The 24,348-nt window shown below is 37.5% G+C and overlaps 1 protein-coding gene across 4 annotated transcripts in view; it reads right to left on the bottom strand.

Moving 5' to 3' along the window:
• The window catches only part of CENPI (centromere protein I), a 78,742-nt gene that overhangs the window by 15,816 nt on the left and 38,578 nt on the right, over positions 1–24,348 (bottom strand). For 3 of the 4 annotated variants that reach the window (XM_082377163.1, XM_082377164.1, XM_082377165.1), the window contains exons 20-21: positions 14,830–14,871; positions 5,004–14,144 (exon numbers count right to left, since the gene is read on the bottom strand). The exons of the other annotated variant lie outside the window; for it this stretch is intronic. In XM_082377163.1, the coding sequence (XP_082233289.1) occupies positions 14,043–14,144; positions 14,830–14,871 (144 nt within the window). In that variant the 3' untranslated portion in view covers positions 5,004–14,042. Of the gene's footprint in view, positions 1–5,003; positions 14,145–14,829; positions 14,872–24,348 lie in introns of those variants that run through there. 4 annotated transcript variants of the gene reach the window in all.

Genomic DNA, 24,348 nt, shown 5'->3' with positions numbered 1-24,348 from the left:
CCTGAGCTGACTAATACACAAGTACCGGATCATTAAATATTTGTTGAATGAATGAGGACTGATCCTAATATTTATATTGGAATTACTATTTTTCAAAGATAAGGCCTAGTAGGACATAAGGAAGAGCTAGGAGTAAAAAGAGGCTCCACCTGAGAGATCTTTGGTAGGGGATTTTTCTCTGATGTAAGTTTTTCTCTGTGGGGCTGGTGAGGAGTTTCTTGCCAGGCTTTTACAGCAATATTACTGACCAGCCTCAGAAATATCCTGTCCTGGGGATCTTCATATTCTGCTTCCTCCATTCTTGATATACTTATGACATTAGGAATGCAATGGGAGAATAAGAAAAGTATTTATTAATTTAACTAATATGTATTGAGTATCTTCTGTGCTGTACAATATGTCTATTATGGTATTTATTTTTTTACCACAAGCCTGGGAGGTAGTTCATACTATCCCGTTTTTGCAATGAAAAAATTGAAGTTAGTAGAGGCTAAGTAATTTCTCAAGGTTAAATTATAAGTGGAATCACACATTTAAACTTGTGTTTGACTTTTTAAAAACATTACCTTCTCCCTTTCTTTACCCTTCCTAACCAGAGAACGCATTTTTATTTTAATTTTTTGCTGTTTGCAATCAAAGGACTCTGATTAAACCAAACTCAGTGAGTGGTACTATTTTATTTACCCAGGAGGTTAGGTCAGAAACCTGAGAATTCTGGGCTGATAAGACACTCCTATATCATCAGTCACAAGTCTGATACTGAGTCTACTTCTTAAATCTTTCTAATCAGTCTCTCTATTCTTATAGCTACTGCCTTGATTCAGGCCCCGTCTTGCCTTAATTGCAGCAAAAACCTCTTAGTTGGTCTTCTTGCTTTCTGAAAACCCAAATCTGATCATGTTGCTCCTCTATTTAATACCTGCTGTGGTTCTTCATACCATTTAATATGTTTGAATTCCTTAGCTTAGCACAAAAGGCATTTATGACTAAGCCCCTGCCCACAATTCTCCCTCTTGAATAAAATATAAAGTAAAACCACCATTTTTGTGCTAACATTCAACTACCCCCCCCCACACACACACAGTACAAACCAATAGGCAGGAGATATTTTCAAAATATTCACCCAAAAGACCTTAACTCCTGGAGGGGGCAGACCATATTTTATTCACCTTTGTACAGTGCCTACTCATCATAGACACAATACTTAATTCCCTTCACTCTCTTTCCCATGCTGAATATTCCCCAGTAATTCCTCAGTGGTATAATTTCATTCCATTTCCTTCTTGCTTCGACTCTTCTCTACAAGCCAAAATGTACACATTATTGTCTTTTCTTCCTGTGGTGGTCCTCCAATGAGCCCATGCCTCCCTGTATTCACACCCTATGTGACCTATCCCATATCCTTCCCTTTCCCTTGAATCTTGACTGGTCTCGTGACTTTCTTTTAACCAATAGATAGAAGTGAGTGTGTGAATGCTGAGGCAAGGTCAGAAAAAGCCTTACAGCTTCTACCTGGGCCACTGGGACTATTCCCTCTCAGAACTCAGCCATTATATTGTGATAAGCCCAGGCTACATGGAGAGGGAGCAGGTAGTTGTTCCATTTGACAGCCCCAGCTGAGTTCCTAGCCCAGAGCCAACATCAGCCACCAGTGATATGAATGAGCCACCTTGAACATCCAGTCCAATAGAGCCTTTTGATGACTCCAACCCCAGCCAAGAATTGCCCAGCTGAGCCTAGTCAGCCCACAAAAATGTGAGGAGACAAAAATATAGTAATTTTAACTTTGGGGTGGTTTGTTACGCAACAAGAGATAATCAGAACACTTTTCTAATTCCACCTTGTATCTAAAAAAAATTCTCATAGGTAAACTAGATAAAGTTGTATTGAACTTTCTTTCCTAGTCATACTATCATCTAGTCTAATAAGTTTTTCATCCTAGGACAAGCATTCAGAGACTCACCTAGATGTTTCAGCCTTAATCTACATCTTCTGCAATTCCGAATTTCTCTTTAAAAGATTGAATATAGGGGCTTCCCTGGTGGCGCAGTGGTTAAGAATCCGCCTGCCAAGGCAGGAGACACGGGTTCGAGCCCTGGTCTGGGAGGATCCCACATGCCGCGGAGCAACTAAGCCCGTGCGCCACAACTACTGAGCTTGCACTCTGGAGCCCGTAAGCCACAGCTACTGAGGCCCGCGCGCCTAGAGCCCGTGCTCCGCGGCGAGAGAGGCCACCACAGTGAGAAGCCCATGCACTGCAGGGAAGAGTAGCCCCGCTCGCAGCAACTGGAGAAAGCCGCGCACAGCAACAAAGACCCAACACAGCCAAAAATAAAATAAATAAATAAATTTATTTTTAAAAAAATTGAATATACTCTTTTTAGACTTTTTAAAAAATAGGACTATTACTGATTATAGGATTTTAGTAATTGTAGGCTTGTGATGAAGTATTCTGAAATTCATCCTAAGTAATGGCTGGGTACTTTTTCTTTCAACTCTAAATGTCTGCCCTAGAACTCTTCTATTGGTAACTACAGATCCCATAGATATCTTTATCCCTACACTTGGTCTCCAGGAGTAAATCCCTCTTCTGTTTGCAATAGAAAGATGCTTAACAAGAGTAGACTACTGACATCCCCATTTCTTTCCCAATGCTTCCCTTTCTTTTTTTCGTAGTGGCTATTCACTGGATTGTCAGTTTTACTTTCACTTGGTATGTTTTTCTGACAATATATATCAATGTCAAACATTAACAAGAACAAAGTTAACTATTTTCTCTATCTCACAACTCCTTCCTGAAAATCCTCAGTGTCTTCTTGACTAAAGATTCTCACTTCAAAGGAGAATTGCTAGGTAAGGATTATGAGTCCATCAATTACTATCATGTTAAGCAAAATACTTCCTTCAAAACCAAATTGATGTTGGAGAAATGAAAGCTTATTGCTTCCTCCATATTAGTACTTAACGGTGGTAAATTGCATGAAGAAGTCATGATAATAATGGTTAACATTCATGAAGTGATCATTATATACTAAGCACTGTTCTAAGTGCTTTACATGTACTAATTCACATAATTCTTATAACAACCCTAAAAGGAAGATGATATTATTACCCTTATTTTACATATAAGGAAACTGAGACACAGAGAGATTAAATAACTTGCCCAAAGCCACACACCTAGAGTGCGGCAGAGTCTAGATTCTAAACTAGACAATCTAGCCTCTTAACCACTATACCATTAGTTCAAGTTTTTATTCAAAGTTTCCAGATACTTAAACTTTAAAGAATGGAATAGAAAAAGCAAAATTACCCAGTATCTATTTTTCTTCTATTTCCTCTGTGTTAGAAAATGATTATTTATTGATTTGGAAAGGGTAGAAAAATTACTCATATGAATATTATATACAAAGATGAATTAAGCAACACTTAAGACAACATCTCAACAATCTGTAAAAATTAAATTCTAGGGACCTGTGCCAGCAATTTACTCATTGCCCCTCAACTCTACTCCTACCATTCTATGCTTCGTGCATTTCCCAGGCTCTCTTGCTAACTAAGCTTACTGTTGGAGTCTGCCAATAAGAGGCAGTGACAGGAGATCAGAAGGTGGAGGAAGAGAGAATTTTTTACACAGAGCATCTTAGAAACTCGGTTAAATAATTGAAATAAGCTTAACGTTTACAATTCTCACCTGAAATTAAATAGATTAATAAATTTTTCTTTACAATTATCCATATAAAAACGTGAAAATTGGACTTCCCTGGTGGCTCAGTGGTTAAGAATCTGCTTGCAATTTCAGGGGACACAGTTTCGATGCCTGGTCCAGGAAGATCCCACATGCCACGGAGCAACTAAGCCCGTGTGCCACAACTACTGAGCTTGTGCTCTAGAGCCCGCGAGCCACAACTACTGAGCCCGCGTGCCACAACTACTGAAGCCCGCACGCCTAGAGCCTGTGCTCCACAACAAGAGAAGCCACCGCAATGAGAAGCCCGCGCACCGCAACGAAGAGTAGCCCCCACTCTCTGCAACTAGAGAAAGACCACACGCAGCAATGAAGACCCAATGCAGCCAAAAATAAATAAATAAATTTATTTTTTTAAAAAAAGTGAAAATTTCCCATTTCTATTTAAAATATCATTCACTCTGGCTGTATCCTCATTCAGAATAAGGAAAATTAACTAAATATTTTGTTAGAAATTCAGTTGCACTTTGTTTGAATACATCCATTATAGCTATATTATATTTTTATTTTTGGTAGAAAAATATGCAAATACCTCTAAAATTGATCAGAAACCTTTTTAAAGAGAAACAATATTACAATGATTTTTACCCACTATTTCATAACCTACTTCCACTTGCCTATCTATACTTTAGAAAATTATTCCAGCCTATCTTTTTTCCTTACTGATCCTAAAATAGCTCAAATAAACATGTAAATCTGGTATCTACCTTTAAAAATTCTTTAAAATGCTTGATGGCTGCACAATTACCACATAAAATTCTCTTTGCATATTCCTAATTTCCTAGACTGGAAGAGGACAAGGTATGACATAGAAGAGAAGCAAATAATGATTTTATGACTATAATTTTTCCAAATTTCTTATTATACAGTTAAGATAATCATTATGCAAACATGCGATCTTTAAGATTACTCATCTCGGGCTTCCCTGGTGGCGCAGCGGTTGAGAGTCTGCCTGCCAATGCAGGGAACACGGGTTCGAGCCCTGGTCTGGGAAGATCCCACATGCCGCGGAGCAACTAGGCCCGTGAGCCGCAATTACTGAGCCTGCGCGTCTGGAGCCTGTGCTCCGCAACAAGAGAGGCCGCGGCAGTGAGAGGCCCACGCACCGCGATGAAGAGTGGCCCCCCACTCGCCGCAACTAGAGAAAGCCCTGGCACAGAAATGAAGACCCAACACAGACAAAAATAAATAAATAATTTTTTTTAAAAAAAGGATTACTCATCTCATCCTTTTCCAAAGCAGGAGTTGAAACAGGTCTTTTTTTTTTTAATTTTATTTATTTATTTATTTGGCTGTGTTGGGTCTTTGTTTCTGTGCGAGGGCTTTCTCTAGTTGCGGCGAGCGGGGACCACTCTTCATCGCGGTGCGTGGGCCTCTCACTGTCGCGGCCTCTCTTGTTGTGGAGCACAGGCTCCAGACGCGCAGGCTCAGTAGTTGTGGCTCACGGGCCCAGTTGCTCCGCGGCATGTGGGATCTTCCCAGACCAGGGCTCGAACCCGTGTCCCCTGCATTGGCAGGCAGATTCTCAACCACTGCGCCACCAGGGAAGCCTGAAACAGTTCTTATAAGTTTTTTTTAAGAGCTTTAGTGATATAATTTAATAACATAAAATTCAGTGTGTTTTATTATATTTACAGAGCTTAGAACACTTCTATCATCTTAAAAAGAAACCTCATACCCATTAGCAGTCACTTCCCGTCTTAGTCCTTTGGGGCTGCTATAACAGAATACCATAAACTGGGTAGCATGTACACTATAGAAATTTATTTCTCACAGCTCTGGAGGCTGGGGAGTCCAAGATCAAGGTGCTGGCAGATTCAGTGTGTCTGGTGAAGACCAGCTTCCTGGTTCATAGACAGCCACCTTCTTGCTATAACCTTACCTGGTGAAAGAGGCAAGGAAGCTCTCTGGGGCACTCAACCCATTCATAAGGGGTCCACTCTCCTGACCTAATCATCCCCAAAGGCCTCACCTCCAAATATCATCACACTGGAAATTCAGCATATGAATTTTGGGGGCACACAAACTTTCAGTCTATAGTACTCCCTGTTACCTCCACCCTATCCCCGTCAGCCCCAGACAACCACTTAACTACTTTCTGTCTTTATCAATTTGCCTACTGTGGACATTTTCATGTAAATGGGACCATACAGTATGTGCTCTTTTGTGACTGGCTTATTTCACTTTGTATAATGTTTTTGAGGTTTGTCCATATTATAATATGTATGACTTCATTCCTTTTTTTTTTTTTTTTTGCTAAACAGTATTCCATTATATGGAAATAGCATATTTTATTTATCTGTTCATCAGTAGGACATTTGGATTGATTCCACTTTGGGGCTATTATGAATAATGCTGCTATGAACACTTGTGTACAAGTTTTTGTGAGGACATGTTTTCATTTCTCTTGAGTATATATCCAGGAGTGGAATTGCTCAGTCATATGGTATCTCTATGTTTAAAATTTTGAGGAACTGCCAAATTGTATTCCAAAGTGGCTACAACCATTTATAGCCCAGGCAGCAATGTATAAGTTTTAATTTCTCCACATCCTCACTTCTGTCTTTTTTATTATAGCCATCCTAAAGGGTGTGAGGTGGTATCTCACTATGGTTTTGATTGAATTTATCTAATGACTAATGATGTTGAGCACCTTTTCATGTTCTTATTACCCTTCTTTTCTGGGAAGAAATATTCAGATCCTTTGCCCATTTTTTAATTGAGTTGTCCTTATTAGTGAGTTGTAAGAGTTCTTTATGGACTCTGGATACAAGACATTTATCAGATATATGATTTGCAAATATTTTCTCCCATTCTGTGAATTTTCTCTTCACTTTCTTGGTGGTCTCATTTAAAGCACAAAGTTTTTAATTTTGATGAAGTTCATGAATTTTTTCTTTTATTGTTTGTGCTTTTGTTATCAGAGCTACAAAATCAATGACTAACTTAAGGTCATGAAGATTTACTCCAATGTTTTGTCTAGGAGTTTTATAGTTTTAGACATTACATTTAGGCTTCTTACCCATTTTAAGTTAATTTCTGTATTTGACGTGATAAACAGTCCAACCAGACTCTTTTACATGGGGATATCCAGTTTTCCCAGCACCACTTTCTTTCCCCATTGAACTGTCTTGGCATCCTTGTTGAAAATCAAATTGACCCTAGATGAATGTGTTTATTTCTGGACTCTCGATTCTATTCCATTGATCTTTGTGTATCCTTATGCCAGTACAACACTGTCTTGATTAGTGTAGCTTTGTAGTAAGCTTTGAAAACGGGAAGTATGAGTCCTCCAATTTTGTTCTTCTTTTTCAGTATTGTTCTGGTTATTCATGGTACTTTTCATTTCCATTTGAATTTTAGGATCATCTTATCAATTTCTGCAAAATGCCAGCTGGGGTTTTTTTGTTTTGTTTTTGTTTTTTTTTTTAACATCTTTATTGGAGTATAATTGCTTTACAATGGTGTGTTAGTTTCTGCTTTATAACAAAGTAAATCAGTTATACATATACATATGTTCCCATATCTCTTCCCTCTTGCACCTCTCTCCCTCCCACCCTCCCTATCCCACCCCTCTAGGTGGTCACAAAGCACCGAGCTGATCTCCCTGTGCTATGCGGTTGCTTCCCACTAGCTATCTATTTTACGTTTGGTAGTGTATATGTCCATGCCACTCTCTCACTTTGTCACAGCTTACCCTTCCCCCTCCCCATATCCTCAAGTCCATTCTCTAGTAGGTCTGTGTCTTTATTCCTGTCTTGCCACTAGGTTCTTCATGACCTTTTCTTTTTTTTTTTCTCCTTAGATTCCATATATATGTGTTAGCATACTGTGTTTGTTTTTCTCTTTTTGACTTACTTCACTCTGTATGACAGACTCTAACTCCATCCACCTCACTACAAATAACTCAATTTCGTTTCTTTTTATGGCTGAGTAATATTCCATTGTATATATGTGCCACATCTTCTTTATCCATTCACCCAATGATGGGCACTTAGGTTGCTTCCATGTCCTGGCTATTGTAAATAGAGCTGCAATGAACATGGGATTGCATTGAAACTGTAGATCAGTTTGGGGAGTATTACTATCTTAACAGTATTCAGTCTTCTGATCTATGATCATGGGACGCCTTTGCATTTATTAGATGTATTTTTACTTTCTTTAAACAACATTTTGGTATGGTGTATTACATTGATGTTAAGCCAACCTTGCGCTACTGGAGTAAATCCCAGTTGGTCATGGATTATAATCCGTTTTATATGTTGCTGGATTTGCTTCGCTAGTATTTTCCCAAGCTTCTTGAATGTATAGACTGTTTTTCATCAAATTTGGGGCATTATCAGCCATCATTTCTTTAAATATTTTTTGTCCCTTTGTCTCCTCCTCTGGTATACCCATTATGAGTGTGTTTGTGTGCTTAATGCTGTACTACATTTTCATAAGGCTCTGTTCATTTTTCTTCACTGTTTTCAAGTCCAGCACTTCCATTTGGGGTGTGGTGTGTATGTATTCGATCCTTTACTGGTATTTTCTTTTTGATGAGTCATTGTCATTACATATTCCTTTAATTATTTAAACATGGTTTAAGTTCTTTGAACATATTTATAATAGCTGCTTTGAAGCCCTTGTCCACTAAGTTCAATATTTGATCCCCCCTCAAAGGCAATTTGTCTTTTTTTTCCCTGAATATGGGTCACACTTTCCTATTTCTTTATTAATCTGAACAATTAGGTAATATATTGTAACAGCACTGGATTGTCCCTGCTCCAGAGTCTTAGAGCAACTTGGCTAGACTAATTCTGTGAAATCAGTTCCCCCATAGTGTGTAGCCTCTAATTTTCCTGTTTGGATTTTTTATTTTTCATCGTGACACATGGGTTCCTAAGGGTAATCCCTGGGTCAGTATAGTTTAGCAGTCATCCACTGATTGACTGGAGTTGTACTTAAGCCCCTGAGCCAATAAGGTTTTCATTTTTTGCTGTTTGACCTGTGTGGCTTAAAGACTGCTTTCACACTTCAGGGAGCTTACAAGTTTGTCTCACATTTAGTCAAGGACTAATAGCAAAGCAGTTTCCTCTCCAGTTGCTCCTGAGAGAGTGTGGCCTTAGGTATGTGCACACTCTTCCATATCACCAGGCCTCCTTTGCTGGCTCTTTCTCTGGTCTGTTAAACTTCTGGCTGGTCTGCCTCTATTAGTATCATACCATGCTTTTGGCCTCCACTGATTGTTTGCTGATTTTTATTTTGGACAGTTCCTTTGAGGCACAAATTGCTCCACAATCCAAATAAAGTCAGGTCCCTCAGGCAGGGCCAGGGTGTTGCCAGCCTTTGAGGTTTTCTCTGACCCTGTTGGAACCTCTATATTATGGAACAGTATCTGGGGGAGATAGGAGCTGCCACTTGGCTGCCAAGCTCACTGTAATACCTCTTCTGCAACGCAGAGTTGGGTGGGAAAATGGGTGTAACCTCTATCTCACATGTTAAAGACTCCTACTACTATTACTGAGTTTTGTACATTTTGAATAAATGGTTTTCAATTTGTTGCGAATCCCTTTATCATTCTCCAGAGACTTTCAATGACTGTCTTTGCTAATTTTGACCAATTAGGTAGATATTTTTCTAGGGAGAAGTTCCATTGAGCTTGACTATGCAGAAACTGACGATCAAGTTTGTGAATTTAACCTAGTCCACAAAACTGATTACAAATAGAAAAAGGATTCAGTTTTTTTAAGTTGAAATTCACATCTAATTAAACAATTATATACTATCTTCTTCCTCACTACCCCAGGTAATAGAAAGTTCACCTACAAATAGATACAAGGGGAAAGTACAGCATATTAAAAATTCAATCTTGTTCAATTTCATATGTGATATTAACTATGTTATTGTATCCAGGGCTGGAATACTCATAAATGCTTAGGATGTCAAACTACTAAGTAGGTGCTTATTCATTCATACTTTCAGCACTTTTCTCAGAAAGGCTCAGGAAACCTCTGTTCACACAGAAAGTAAAGTACAGAGAATGTGCATTACTTCAGTAAGCCAATACCTCCTGGGATAGTCTTTAATTGCATTTCTATAAGATATACTTTGATCAAATACAGCTTCCAAAGTAGGAAAAACTTTTATATCTCTTTTCCCCTTTGTGGGTTTTCAATGAAAATTCTACAAATTTTCTATCATTTTATATGCCAAACCTTTGAAAGACATACATCAGAATCTAAATTTTACCAAAGAGAGAATCAAGAGGCAAAGTATTTAAGTGAATTCCAAGGTCGTACAATTCACTAATGATGAACCTAAAACTAGAAGCAATTGAAGGACTCCTTAACATCCAGCCTCCAGCTCTGTGCACCAAATCTATTTAGATAAGCTAATATTCTTCCTGGCAAGCTGAAAAATGTTGCATTCCTGTTATATACTTTAAAATGGACTTTAATTCACATGTACTATTATGCTCCTTGGGAAGATATCCTCTTCTGAATATTATAAAAATAAAGCATTAATGATTCTGGTCAACAGTATATTCTGTTAAACACTATTGCCCATTGTCTTAGTCAGATCAGGCTGCTATATAACAAAAATACCACAGACTGGGTGGCTTTAAAAAACGAATTTACTTCTCACAATTCTGAAGGCTAAAAGTCCAAGATCAGGGTGCCAGCATGGGTCCTCTTCCTAGCTTGTAGACAGCTGCCTTCTTGCTGGATCTTCACACAGTGGAGAGAAAGATCGTATCTCTCTTGTCTCGTCTTATAAAGGCACTAATCCCATTAATGGGAACTCCACCCTCACAATTGAATTACCTCCCAAAGGCCCCATCTCCAAACACCATCACATTGGGGGTTAGGGCTTCAACATATGAATCTGAGGGAAACAAACATTCAGTCCATAGCATCCATCTTTAATTGAAACTGATTTTTTTTTACATGACAGAAACAGAGGCTCTCTATATTAAAAAACCTAATAATTTAAACAAAGTGAAAGTAGTATCAATTGAAAAAAAATCTTAAAAATATAATACCAATTTTAGAGAATAATTTTTCTTCTATCTAGTAAACCATTTTATGATAAAAAAATGTATCTGATATAAAGAGAATTTCTACTATGTTAATAAAAGTTATGTGAGGCACCATAGACTTATCTACTTTTCTTTCCAGATTGTCCCCAAGACCAAAGGAGAAGTTATGATAAAAAGAAAAATAAAATGTTAGAAATCTAATAGCAGTGTTATTGAATATTAAGTCAATATTTATAACATCAACAATTTTACACAAATACTGGGTAAACAAAGTGTTCTTTTTGTACAATTGGGAAAATAAACCACATTTTCTATTTCTTTTCTTTTCTAGACATGTTTGGCACTGAAACAAAATAGCTATTCTTATTTAAATTTTGTTTTTCTTTGCCATGAAGATTCTTCAAAAAAGATTTTTCAAATAACTAGATTTGGCATACTTGCATAGCTGTATATCTAATCTTAAGTGGGTTAAAAAATTGATCAAGAGAAGAATATGGTCAAAAAGGTACCCAGGGAATCATTATTGAACAAAAAGGCAAACTAAAGGAGAAATTTTTTTTCTCCCAGAACATAAACTTAAGTTTAGAAAAGTTTCTTCCATGATCTGAAGATTGTTACTGGTTAAATTTCATAAAAAGTAATCAAACCCCTTCTCACAATGTAAAGTTCTACATGATCTTAACGATCAAAATACCATGTTCTGAAAAACAATATGGGAAGTTATTTGGAGTACAAATGTAAAAACAAAAGAGAATTCTCTAAATAGTTACCCATTGGGGAAGCTGTCAGATTTACTTCAAAGCAGCTAAAGCTTCTTTTATCCAGGTATATAGGCTACATTCCACACCATTAAATAACCCTTCCTTTTTGAAACACTTTCTGTACTTGGCTTCCAGCACACAAGTCTCCTGACTTTTCTTTAAGCTCACTGGTGGGTCCTTCTCAGTCTTTTGCTGGTTCCTCCTCTTCTCCTCTACTTCTTAACATTGGCATACTCCAGGGCTCAGTCCTTTGCCACTTTCTTTTCAAGCTGTACTAAGTGATCTCATCCAATGTCATGGCTATTCAGTAAAGATTCCCAAATCAATTTTGTCAGTACCAAATTGTACCCTGAACTCTAGATTTGGATAGCCAACTGCCTATTTAGCATCTCCAAACTAACATGACTGAAAAAGAACTCGTGATTCCACATTCCTCCAAATCTGTTCCTCATCTCTGTTTCAGAATTCACCCAGCTACTCAGTTAAAAACCTAGGAGTCATCCTTTACTCCTCCCTTTCTCTCTCCTCATATCCAAGCTATCAGCAGATCCTATCTTCTTTACCTTTAGAGCTTGCGTCCAGTATCTAACTACCCACCCCCCACTCTCCATCATCCACCACACTAGTCTAAGACTCTTGCCTGGAACACTGTAATAACCTAACTGGTCTCTCTGCTTTCACCCTTAATCCTCTTCAGTCTAACCTTCACACTGCAGTTCCATACAGGTAAGTAAAATGATGTCACTCCTCTGCTCTCAGTCCTTCTAATGGCTTCACATTACGTATCCATACCAGGCTATAAGGATCTTCATGAACTACTCTCTGGCTTTCTCTCCTATTTCTTTTCTTACCATGTTTCTCCCTTAATCACTATGTTGTAACCTTACTGGCCTCTGCTATTCCTCAAACATGCCAAGTAAGTTAACATTTTTAAGCCTTTTTACTTGCCTTTACCTCTTCCCAGAATGCTCTTTCCCCAAATATTCACATGGTTCATACACTTATTTCATTAGGGCCTCTGCATATGTCACCTCTTCAAACAGGCCTTCCCTAACCATCTTATCTAAAGTAGCAACCCCCTCAAACATGTACATCTCTTTATGTATAATTTGGTGGAAGGCAGAGTCTGATGATGAAGTCATTTTTCCCTAGTGGACTAAAGAATCTAGATCCTGAAAAATAAAATTAGCCACATTGAGGCTCTCTCTCCTGAGCCATGGATAGAAAGACAATCCAAGCACTCCCTAAGGATGGCAGTGTATTGGTGATGAGTATGGAAACTCAAGTGGAGCCACTTGGCCTCTCTACCAATGAGGGAAGAATTTAGTCCCGTATGCTCAGTTTGTTTCTGTCCCTATTCCTTGCTTTTTCACCTGATATTATACATTTGTTTACATCTGTATTATCTGTCTTCTCCAACAGAATGTAGTAAATTCCACAAAAGCAGATACTGTATAACCAGCACACAGAAGAATACATGGTACATAGTAAGCTCAATAAATATGTATTAAATCAAAAATGAATGAATAAATAGTATTTCTAGTTTGAACACCATCCAATAATATAGTTTAGGGTTCTGTTTTGCTTTAAAAGGAAAAAAAAAGAGCCACAATGTGCACTTAAAAATAAAAATAAATTCAGCTTGATTTCTTTCAAATGATACGAATTTTATTAAAAGAGGGAGAGTTATTCAGCAGCGCTGAAGCAAAATTTTGTAGTCAATTTTCAGCAAGATACTCTAGCTATTATACAACTTTTTAAAAGCTTCAGAATTATTCCTGAAAATAGTTACAGTTAGTTTATTTGGACCTAAACACTCAAAAATGGGATATATACATACACATACATGCGCACACACACAAAATAGAGCAGTTTTGTGAAATCAAACTGGTATAAATAGGAATGTAGATTATCCCACAATCCTCTTCCCTTCCTTCTCTCATCAAACTGCTACCAGTGAAGGCCCAGGAATCTACCAACTACTTAGAGCCACCTTTTAGAGTTAGAAATGTATCCTCTTAACTTGGTGTTGGTGTGGTTGTTCACAATAAGAAAAATGGCAATATCCACAGAGGTTTTACAGAGGCAGCTGAGTATTTTGCATGAATATGTCTGTAGCTTAACTGCCACTATATATTATTTACCTGCTCTCTTCCATCAAAAATGCAGCTCATAGTCCACAAGAATGTGAAAAATCCCACCACATAACAGATATGTCTCTTTATGTATAATTTGGTGGAAGGCAGAGCCTGATGATGAAGTCATTTTTCACTAATGAGCTAAAGAATCTAGATCCTGAAAAATAAAATTAGCCACACTGAGGCTCTCCTGATCCACGGATAGAAGGCCAGTCTAAGCGCTCCCTGAGGATGGCAGTCTGTTGGTGCAATGAGTATGGAAACTCAAGTGGAGCCACTTGACCTCTCCAGCAACAAGGAAGGAATTTAGTCCCATATGCTCAGTTTGTTTCTGTCAACATTCATTTAATGTTGATCAGGTGATTTATGCTCTCTGCTCAGGGGACAGAAGAACGATGAATACTGCTTCTTATGAAAAGTTTCAAGCCTTGTAACCCTTCTGAAAATAAATAGTCCAAATACCAGTTCCATTTCTTCCCCTGCAGGCACAAAAAAGGGAAAATTACTTATCAAATATTTCGTTTGCTTATTCTCTACCTCCTCTTCTTTGCCTAGGAAAAGTTCCCAGCATCCTGGATGCACATACCAAGAGTTAGCTCGAGTGGCCAGGTTCGTAACTGAAACTCAGTCACTAAGTAACAGTCAAACCAGAGAGTACCCGAAGTTTAAGGGCTAAATATTCCTTTTATTACATTGGCAAAAAAATTCAGCTGTTCAAATGAACAAGTATTGTGAAATGGAAATGGGTCATCATTCCTGAACTCTAGGAATTTAACATCTAAAACAGACAACACAGACATTATTATATTACTTCCTATATTAAATATGTACACAGCAGAGTTTCTATATTGAGACAATTGTGCTTGGCTTTGTTAAATAAGACGCATTACAGTGACACTTTGACTACATGCAAGTGTATTATAAAATAAGATGATGCACAGACACAACAGCAAGAGTCAAACTCTGAATAGTTTTATCTATGTAGAGGGTATGTGCCAACGAAGTCACATAAAAGTCATTGGAATTAATTCAGAAGGCAAACACTTCACTTTGACTTTGTCTAGGCATCAGACTTGGGATTTGGGAAAAAGTAAAGGTATAAATTCTTCTGATGAAATGAAGCTTTATGAAATCCCTGAACATGATGAAAATAAATTTACTTACCCAAACAGAGCTCATGTTTACTTTCCTTTCTTTTGGCCATTCCTTTCAAAACAAAAACAAAAAACAAACAGAAAAGAAAATGGAGAGAAATGGGGATGAAAATATTTGGTTAGCAAAAATTGCCAGAAAATTAAGATGGCTCTTCACTATCTGATTCATTTGCTACGTTCTATTCCTACCAACACTCTTGGATTCCTTTTGAATAAGCACCCACTATAACCTTCCATATTTCTCCCTAGAAGCACAAACAGAAAAAAAATAAAATCACAGTGGATAAAGTGAGCACCATTTTGCTAATATTTGGCTTCATTTTTTAAAATTCTGTACTCAGCCACCGGGGTGGAGATGGAAGGTGGGCTTTTTCTGAGGAATATGATTACCTGAATTGAGTTTTGAAGGATGAGGATGAAGTCTGGTGAGGTAGTCTGGGTATACAGTAGATTCTATGAATTTGTAATTCTTTATAAAAACTCAGAGCTAGGTGAGCTAGCTAGTTATTCCCCGGCTTTAACTATCACCTACTGTACTTCACTGAAGAGCCATCAATTCTAACAACTTTTTTTATGTATCACTAAGAAAAAACTCTGCCTATTAAACTACATATAACACAATGCATTTTTAACACTTAGAAGTTTTTATTTTATAATGATTGAAAGAGTTTTAGATGTAGGCAGATTTTGATCATATATCATTTTTACAAACATGAAATGGTAAATATAAACAAAATTAAGTGGTGAAAGTATTTCTAAAACTTCACATTCAGAGTCCAACTCTTCTGAATTACTTTTCTACTCAAGGGTTGTGGATATCTATGTTTTTCACAAAATATCATCCTCTGTGCCAGAGTGTTGATTATGTAGCATTTCTTAAGGGAACTAATAAAGGCTATGGTGCTTGGGTCCCAACTGCATAAATCTAACCTACTTTTGGCCCTTACTTCAAGGAAAGTCCATAACATGTATGGTTCACCACTTCCCTCCCTTCTTCCTCCAAGTCATTTGGTTTTGAGAGCTTAAAACAGTGCTCCAGCATCATCTCCAATCTTTCCCCCATGCTGCTGACATCCAATCTGCAAGGTCTGATTCTGGCAATCTGCCTGCGCACACTCAAAAACAGCAAATGACAACTATATCATGATTGCTGCCTGGTTGACATCGATCACAAGATGCATCTTGATCTCTGAGAAGTTATAAAAAGTGAAAAAAAATGTGTGTTTTTGGAACTGATGAAGTATAGTCCATGCTGATGAATTCCATATTGATTTCTCTCGTTCCAACCACTCTCTTGAGTTCTAAGCCCCTATTTCAAACTGCCTACTTACACTTCTTCTTGGATACCTAACAGGCATCTCAAACTTAAGTAGGTCAAAACAAAACTTGATTCTCAACTTGTCCTCCGCAAAAAACAAAATAACCTATCCTGTTCTTCTATCATTATTCCTCTTACCACCATAGGTAAGCAAAGTTGTTTTGGAGGATCAGGAATTAATATATTTTTTTAAATTGAAGTGTTTTAAAAAATATTTTAGGAAGGTTAATTCTTGAAGGTTTAATTCTAGCAGCATTGAGCACATTTAGCAAACTGTGAAACTACCATTTTGTAATTGATGATGTTTCTGTATGATTCTGAAAATACTAGACTTTAATGTCAATTTTCTTTTAAAAGAATGCCTTTTGAGCCTCGTCACCAACTAACTGCTCATTATCTAAGTATCATACTTTAGGGGTGGTAAAAATAACCTCTGATACCGTGGTAATGTGATGTAATTCTGACAGTTTTACTTTGCTGAGTTATCACATTGTAAATATTTCAAATTGGCCATATTTTTAGAGATAATTTAGTAAATTTTATTTGGCCAATCAGTTCTCAGTATCAAAAGAGCTCAGGTCACTTCATGAGTTTGGACATTTGTAGACCTTACACCATGATGGAACCACCATCAACCCACTTGCTCAATTCAAAAAACTCAAAAGTCCTTTCCTTTTTCTCATTCCCACTTCTGATCAAGCCATCAGGCCCTGTCTGCTCTATCTCTGCAGTATATCTCCAATCAGTCCACTTCTATGCATCTTCACTACCATCACTTGTATACAAATCACTATCAATCTATTTTGTCTAGACCAAGAGCCTCCTAATTGGTGCCTCTGCTTCCACTCAGGCCTCCTCTTATAACTCTATCCTCCACTAAAAAGCCAAAGTGATCTCCACTAAACATCACCTCAAACCATACTACAACCCTGCTTAAAAATATTTCACAAAAGACCCCGAATAGCCAAAGCAGTCTTGAGGGAAAAAAAGGGATCTGGAGGAATCAGACTCCCTAACTTCAGACTATACTACAAAGCTACAGTAATCAAGACAATATGGTACTGGCACAAAAACAGAAACATAGATCAATGGAACAAGATAGAAAGCCCAGAGATAAACCCACGCACCTATGGTCAACTAATCTATGACAAAGGAGGCAAGGATATACAATGGAGAAAAGACAGTCTCTTCAATAAGTGGTGCTGGGAAAACTGGACAGCTACATGTAAAAGAATGAAATTAGAACACTCCCTAACACCATACACAAAAATAAACTCAAAATGGATTAGAGACCTAAATGTAAGACTGGACACATAAAACTCTTTGAGGAAAACATAGGAAGAACACTCTTTGACATAAATCACAGCAAGATCTTTTTTGATCCACCTCCTAGAGTAATGGAAATAAAAACAAAAATAAACAAATGGGACCTAATGAAACTTAAAAGCTTTTGCACAGCAAAGGAAACCATAAACAAGACGAAAAGACCACCCTCAGAATGGGAGAAAATATTTGCAAACGAATCAATGGACAAAGGATTAATCTCCAAAATATATAAACAGCTCATGCAGCTCAATATTAAAAAAACAAACAACCCAATCCAAAACTGGGAAGAAGACCTAAATAGACATTTCTCCAAAGAAGATATACAGATGGCCAAGAAGCACATGAAAAGCTGCTCAACATCACTAATTATTAGAGAAATGCAAATCAAAACTACAATGAGGTATCACCTCACACCAGTTAGAATGGGCAGCATCAGAAAATCTACAAACAACAAATGCTGGAGAGGGTGTGGAGAAAAGGGAACCCTCTTGCACTGTTGGTGGGAATTTAAACTGATACAGCCACTATGGAGAACAGTATGGAGGTTCCTTAAAAAACTAAAAATAGAACTACCATATGACCCAGCAATCCCACTACTGGGCATATATCCAGAGAAAACCATAATTCAAAAAGACACATGCACCCCAATGTTCATTGCAGCACTATTTAGAATAGCCAGGTCATGGAAGAAACCTAAATGCCCATCAACAGACGAATGGATAAAGAAAATGTGGTACATATATACAATGGAATATTACTCAGCCATAAAAAGGAACGAAACTGGGTCATTTGTTGAGACGTGGATGGATCTAGAGACTGTCATACAGAGTGAAGTAAGTCAGAAAGAGAAAAACAAATATCGTATATTAACGCATGTATGTGGAACCTAGAAAAATGGTACAGATGAACCGGTTTGCAGGGCAGAAATTGAGACACAGATGTAGAGAACAAACGTATGGACACCAAGGGGGAAAAGCGGCAGGGGTGGGCGGTGGTGGTGATGTGATGAATTGGGCGATTGGGATTGACATGTATACGCTGATGTGTATAAAACTGATGACTAATAAGAACTTGCTGTATAAAAAAATAAATTAAATTAAATTAAAAAATTAAAAAAAAAATCTTTCAATTGTTTCCCACTGCACTCCTAACAGATCTGTAAGATAGTGGCCCCTGCTTCTCTCCAACCTTATTTCATTCCATTCTCCCTCTTGTTCCTTAATCTAAGCCACACTGGCCTTCTTTTTTTCTTTGAACCCCTTAAGTACTATTCCCACTGCCTGGAATGCTCTTCTTCCAGCTATTCCTAGGCTGGCTTATTCTCATCTTTTAGAAGAAATCTCAAGTCAACTGTCGCCTCTTCAAAAAGGCCATCCTTGAACACCCATCCCTGACAACTCCCCAGTCACAGTCTCTCTCACTCCACCCTGTTTATGTCCTTCATAGCATTTCTAAAAATTTAAAATTATCATGTTTACTTATTTTATTACTTGTTTATTGTTTGTTTTCATTAGAATATAAACTCCATTTGGACAGAGATGGTATCTATCTTCTTAAGCACTGTATTCCCAGTGTCCAAAGCACAGTGGACACCAAATATTTGTTGAATGAATAAGGAAATAACTAGTTATTAATTCAAAGGTAATTGATGATAAGAAAACCTAGAGCTTCTGAACTTCCTGAAATGTAAGCTCTACAAATGTCCAAACTCATGAAGTGACCTGAGCTCTTTTGATACTGAGAACTGATTGGCCAAATAAAATTTACTAAATTAGCTCTAAAAATATGGCCAATTTGAAATATTTACAATGTGATAATTCAGCAAAGTAAAACTGTCAGAATTACATCACATTACCACGGCATCAGAGGTTATTTTTACCACCCCAAAGGTATGATACTTAGATAATGAGCAGTTAGTTGGTGACGAGGCTCAAAAGGCATTCTTTTAAAAGAAAATTGACATTAAAGTCTAGTATTTTCAGAATCATACAGAAACATCATCAATTACAAAATGGTAGTTTCACAGTTTGCCAAATGTGCTCAATGCTGCTAGAATTACACCTTCAAGAATTAACCTTCCTAAAATATTTTTTAAAACAGTTCAATTTAAAAGAATATATTAATTCCTGATCCTCCAAAACAACTTTACTTACCTATGCCTAAGTTGATAATATTTACTACTTTAGAGACTGAATCTTATAATTAATACACATACACACACAGTCTGGAAGAAAAAAAGGAACTGACTTACAAAAATCAATTCCACTCTATGATTCATCGCATACTTTTCCAAGTAAGAATTGGATGCAACTGTATTGACAGGGTATGGAGAACTGGACACCCATTCATTGTTAGCAGTAATGTAAATTGGTATAACTTCTACTGAAAGCAATTTGACAATACCTAACAAAATTACAAAGATATACCCTTTGAAATCAATTCCACTTGGAGCAATTTTATCCACCAGACACACCTGCATATGTATGAAATGATATATATAGTTCAAACACATTCATTAGAGTATAATCTAATAACAGGATTAGAAATAACTCAAATGCTCAATTTATAAGTTATATGCTTAACTGGTACTACATCCACACAATGGAATACTACAGAGATAACAAAAAGAATGAGGCAGTCCTTTATGTACAAACATGAAACAAAAGCCAAGATATTAAGTCAAAAAAAATCACGAGGCAGAAAAGTGTTGAAAAAGATCATTTATACAGAAACATACAATATGTCTCTGGAAGGATGTTCAAGAAACGGAGAGTGGTTGCTCTATGATAAAAAGTGTCCACATGGAGTTCTACTTCCAGGATGAGATCATAAGGAGTTCTGTGGAACCACTCCCCAGCAAAATGGGCAAAGTTGGCAAAAACTGTTTTTACAAACCCAGCATTTAAAGTCTTTGGAAACTGCCCTAACGACATATAGAAAATATAAAAATATTTATTCAAGAAAATCTACTAAAATTCCATAAGAATAGCAATGTAAGCCACTGGTCCTTCCTAGTGAGCATGGCTGATGAGTCAGGGCTGTAAACATCTATGTTAAAAATGAAGATCTCGGGGCTTCCCTGGTGGCGCAGTGGTTAAGAATCTGCCTGCTAATGCAGGCGACACGGGTTCGAGCCCTGGTCTGGGAAGATCCCACATGCCGCGGAGCGGCTGGGCCCGTGAGCCACAATTACTGAGCCTGCGCGTCTGGAGCCTGTGCTCCGCAGCAGGAGAGGCCGCGATAGTGAGAGGCCCGTGCACTGTGATGAAGAGTGGCCCCCGCTTGCCACAACTAGAGAAAGCCCTCGCACAGAAACGAAGACCCAACATAGCAATCAATCAATCAATCAATTAATCAATAAAAAAATAAATCTTAAAAAAAAAAAAAATGAAGATCTCAAATCAATAATATAATTTACTGCCAAGAAACTAGAAACAAGAGAGCAAACTATTAATAAATCCAAAGCAAGAAGGAAATAAATAAAGATTAGAGCAGAAATAATTGAAATAAAAAATATAAAAAAAGAGAATCTCGCACTTCCTGATTTCAAAACTTACTACAAAGTTACAAATTAAAATAATTACTGGCATGAAGACAGACATATAGACCAATGGAAATGAATAGAGAGCTCAGAAATAAACCTTCATGTATATGGTCAAATGATCTTTGACAAAGGTGTCAAGACCATTCACTGGGGGAAATAACAGTCTCTTTAACAAATGGTGTTGGGAAAACTGAATCTCCACATGCAAAAGAATGAAGTTGGATTCTTACTTTATACCATATACAAAAATTAACTGAAAATGGATTAAAGATCTAAACATAAGACTAAAAACTATAAAATTCCTAGAAAAATACATAGGGGGAAAGATTTATGACACTGGATTTTGCAAAGAATTCTTAGATATGACAGCAAAAGCAAAAATAGACGGAAAAAAATAGCTAAATTCAATTACATCAAATTTAAAACTTCTATGCATCAAAGGATGCAATCAAGCAAAATGAAAAGGCAACCTACAAAATGGGGGAAAATATTTGCAAATCATATATCCGCAATTAACATCTAGACTTCTTATATAAAGAATCCCTACAACTCAACAACAAATCAAATAACCCAATTAAAATAATAGGCAAAGGACTTGAATAGATATTTCTCCAAAGAAGATACACAAATGGCCAATAAGCATATAGAGAGATGCTCTGCACCACTTATCATTAGGGAAAGATGAATCAAAACCACAGTAAGATATCACTTCACACACATTAAGATGGCTATTATGAAAAAAACAATTAGGAAATAATTAAGTACTGGTGAGGATATGGAGAAATTGGAACCCTTGTGCACTGCTGGTATGAATGTAAAATTCATATGGAAACGCCTATGGAAAACTGAATGGTGTTTCCTCAAAAAAAGTAAAAAAAGAATTACCATATGATCCAATAATTCCACTTCTGGGTATATATCCAAAAGAATTGAAAACAAGGACTTGAAGAGAGAATTTTACACCCGTGTTCATAGCAGCATTATTTACAACAGCCAAAAGCTGGAAGCAACCCAAGTGTCCATCAAAGAATGAACAGATAAACAAAATGTGGTATATAAATACAATGCAATATTTTTCAGCCTTAAAAAAGGATATTTCGACACATGTTGCAACATGGATGAACCCTGAAGACATTATGCTAAGTGAAGTAAGCTATTTACAAAAGAACAAATACTGTATGATTCCACTTATTGGGGTACCTAGAATTGTCAACTCACAGAGACTGAAAGTAGAATGAAGGCAACAAAGGGCTGATGGAAGGAGGGAACAGGGAGTTACTGTTTAATAAGTACCGAGTTTCAGTTTTACAAGATGAAAAGAGTTTTGTAGATGGATGATGGTGATACTAGCACAACTACGTGAATGTACTTAATGCCAGTGAACTGTATACTTAAAAATGGTTAAGATGGTAAGTTTTATGTTATGTATTTAACCACAATTTTAAATTAAAAAAATTTTTTTAAGTAGAGAAAAATCAGTGAAACCAAAAGTTTGTTCTTTGAGATCAACAACATTGACAAACCTTTAGCTAGATTAAATTAGGAAAAAAAGAGAAGATTCAAATTACTAAAATCAGGAATGAAAAGAGGGAAAACATTACTGACTTTATAGAAATAAAAAGTATTATCAAAACAACAAGGTTGGGCTTCCCTGGTGGCGCAGTGGTTAAGAATCCGCCTGCCAATGCAGGGGACATGGGTTCGAGCCCTGGTCTGGGAAGATCCCACATGCCGCGGGGCAACTGGGCCCGTGAGCCACAACTACTGAGCCTGCGCATCTGGAGCCTGTGCTCTGCAACAAGAGAGGCCGCAACAGTGAGAGGCCTGCGCACCGCGATGAAGAGTGGCCCCCACTTGTCGCAACTAGAGAAAGCCCTCGCACAGAAACGAAGACCCAACACAGCCAAAAATAAATAAATAAAAAATAAATAAATTAAAAAAAAAAAAAAAAAACAAGGTCCTACTGTATAGCACAGGAAACTATATTCAATATCTTGTAATAAACCATAATGTAAAAGAAAAGAAATTTTTATTAAAAAAAGTATTATCAATAAATTATATAAATGGTATAAAATAGAGAAATTCTAGAAAAATAAATGTTGAGAGTGACTCAAGAAGAAATAGAATATCTGAATAGACCTGTAAAAAGAAAAGAGGTTGAATAGTAATTTAAAACCTTCCCATTAAAAAAAGCCCATGGGGGCTTCCCTGGTGGCGCAGTGGTTGAGAATCTGCCTGCCAATGCAGGGGACACGGGTTCGAGCAGCCCTGGTCTGGGAAGATCCCACGTGCCGCAGAGCAACTGGGCCCGTGAGCCACAATTACTGAGCCTGCGCGTCTGAAGCCTGTGCTCCGCAACAAGAGAGGCCGCGATAGTGAGAGGTCCGCGCACCGTGATGAAGAGTGGCCCCCGCTTGCCACAACTAGAGAAAGCCCTCACAGAGAAACGAGGACCCAACACAGCCATAAATAAAATAAATAAATAAATTAAAAAAAAAAAAGCCCATGACCAGATGGCTTCATGGGTAAAATTTACCAAATATTTAAAGAAGAATTAATGCCAATCCTTCACAAACTCTTCCAAAGAACAGGAGAGAGAATACTTCCTAACTTATTTTTTGAGGCCAGAATTAACCTGAAACCAAAACCAGACAGACATCATGAGGAGAAATCAATATCCCTTATCCTCCACAATCTACTGAGAGACCAAATCTGCAGGAAATTATGCTAGGTGAAATAAGCCAAACACAGAAGGGCAAATACTACAAGATAGCACTTATATGATGAATCTGAAATAATCAAACTCATAGAAGCAGAGAGTAGACTGGTCATTGCCAGGGGCTGGGGGGAGAAGGAAATGAGGAGGCATTAAAAAAAAAAGCACAAGTGATAAAAGAAAAAATTAATAGAGTTCATCAAAATTTAAAACTTTTGTGCTTCAAAAGATACCAACCAAAAAATGAAAAGACACCCCAAAGAATAGGAGAAAACTTTGCAAATCATATATCTGATAAGCAACTTGAATCTAGAATACAGACATGAGTCTTATAAGCCATTAAGACAAATAACCTAATTTAAAAATGGGCAAAGGACTGTTGGTGGGAATGTAAGTTGGTACAGCCACTATGGAGGGTCCTTAAAATAGATAGTTCTAGGGCTTCCCTGGTGGTGCAGTGGTTGAGAATCTGCCTGCCAATGCAGGGGACACGGGTTCGAGCCCTGGTCTGGGAAGATCCCACATGCCGCGGAGCAACTGGGCCCGTGAGCCACAACTACTGAGCCTGCGCGTCTGGAGCCTGTGCTCCGCAACAAGAGAGGCCGTGATAGTGAGAGGCCCGCAC

The sequence above is a fragment of the Balaenoptera borealis genome, assembly GCF_965194805.1.
Source record: "Balaenoptera borealis genome assembly, chromosome: X".
NCBI classification, from domain to species: Eukaryota; Metazoa; Chordata; class Mammalia; order Artiodactyla; family Balaenopteridae; genus Balaenoptera; species Balaenoptera borealis.
This window is presented reverse-complemented; position numbering and strand designations above follow the sequence as displayed.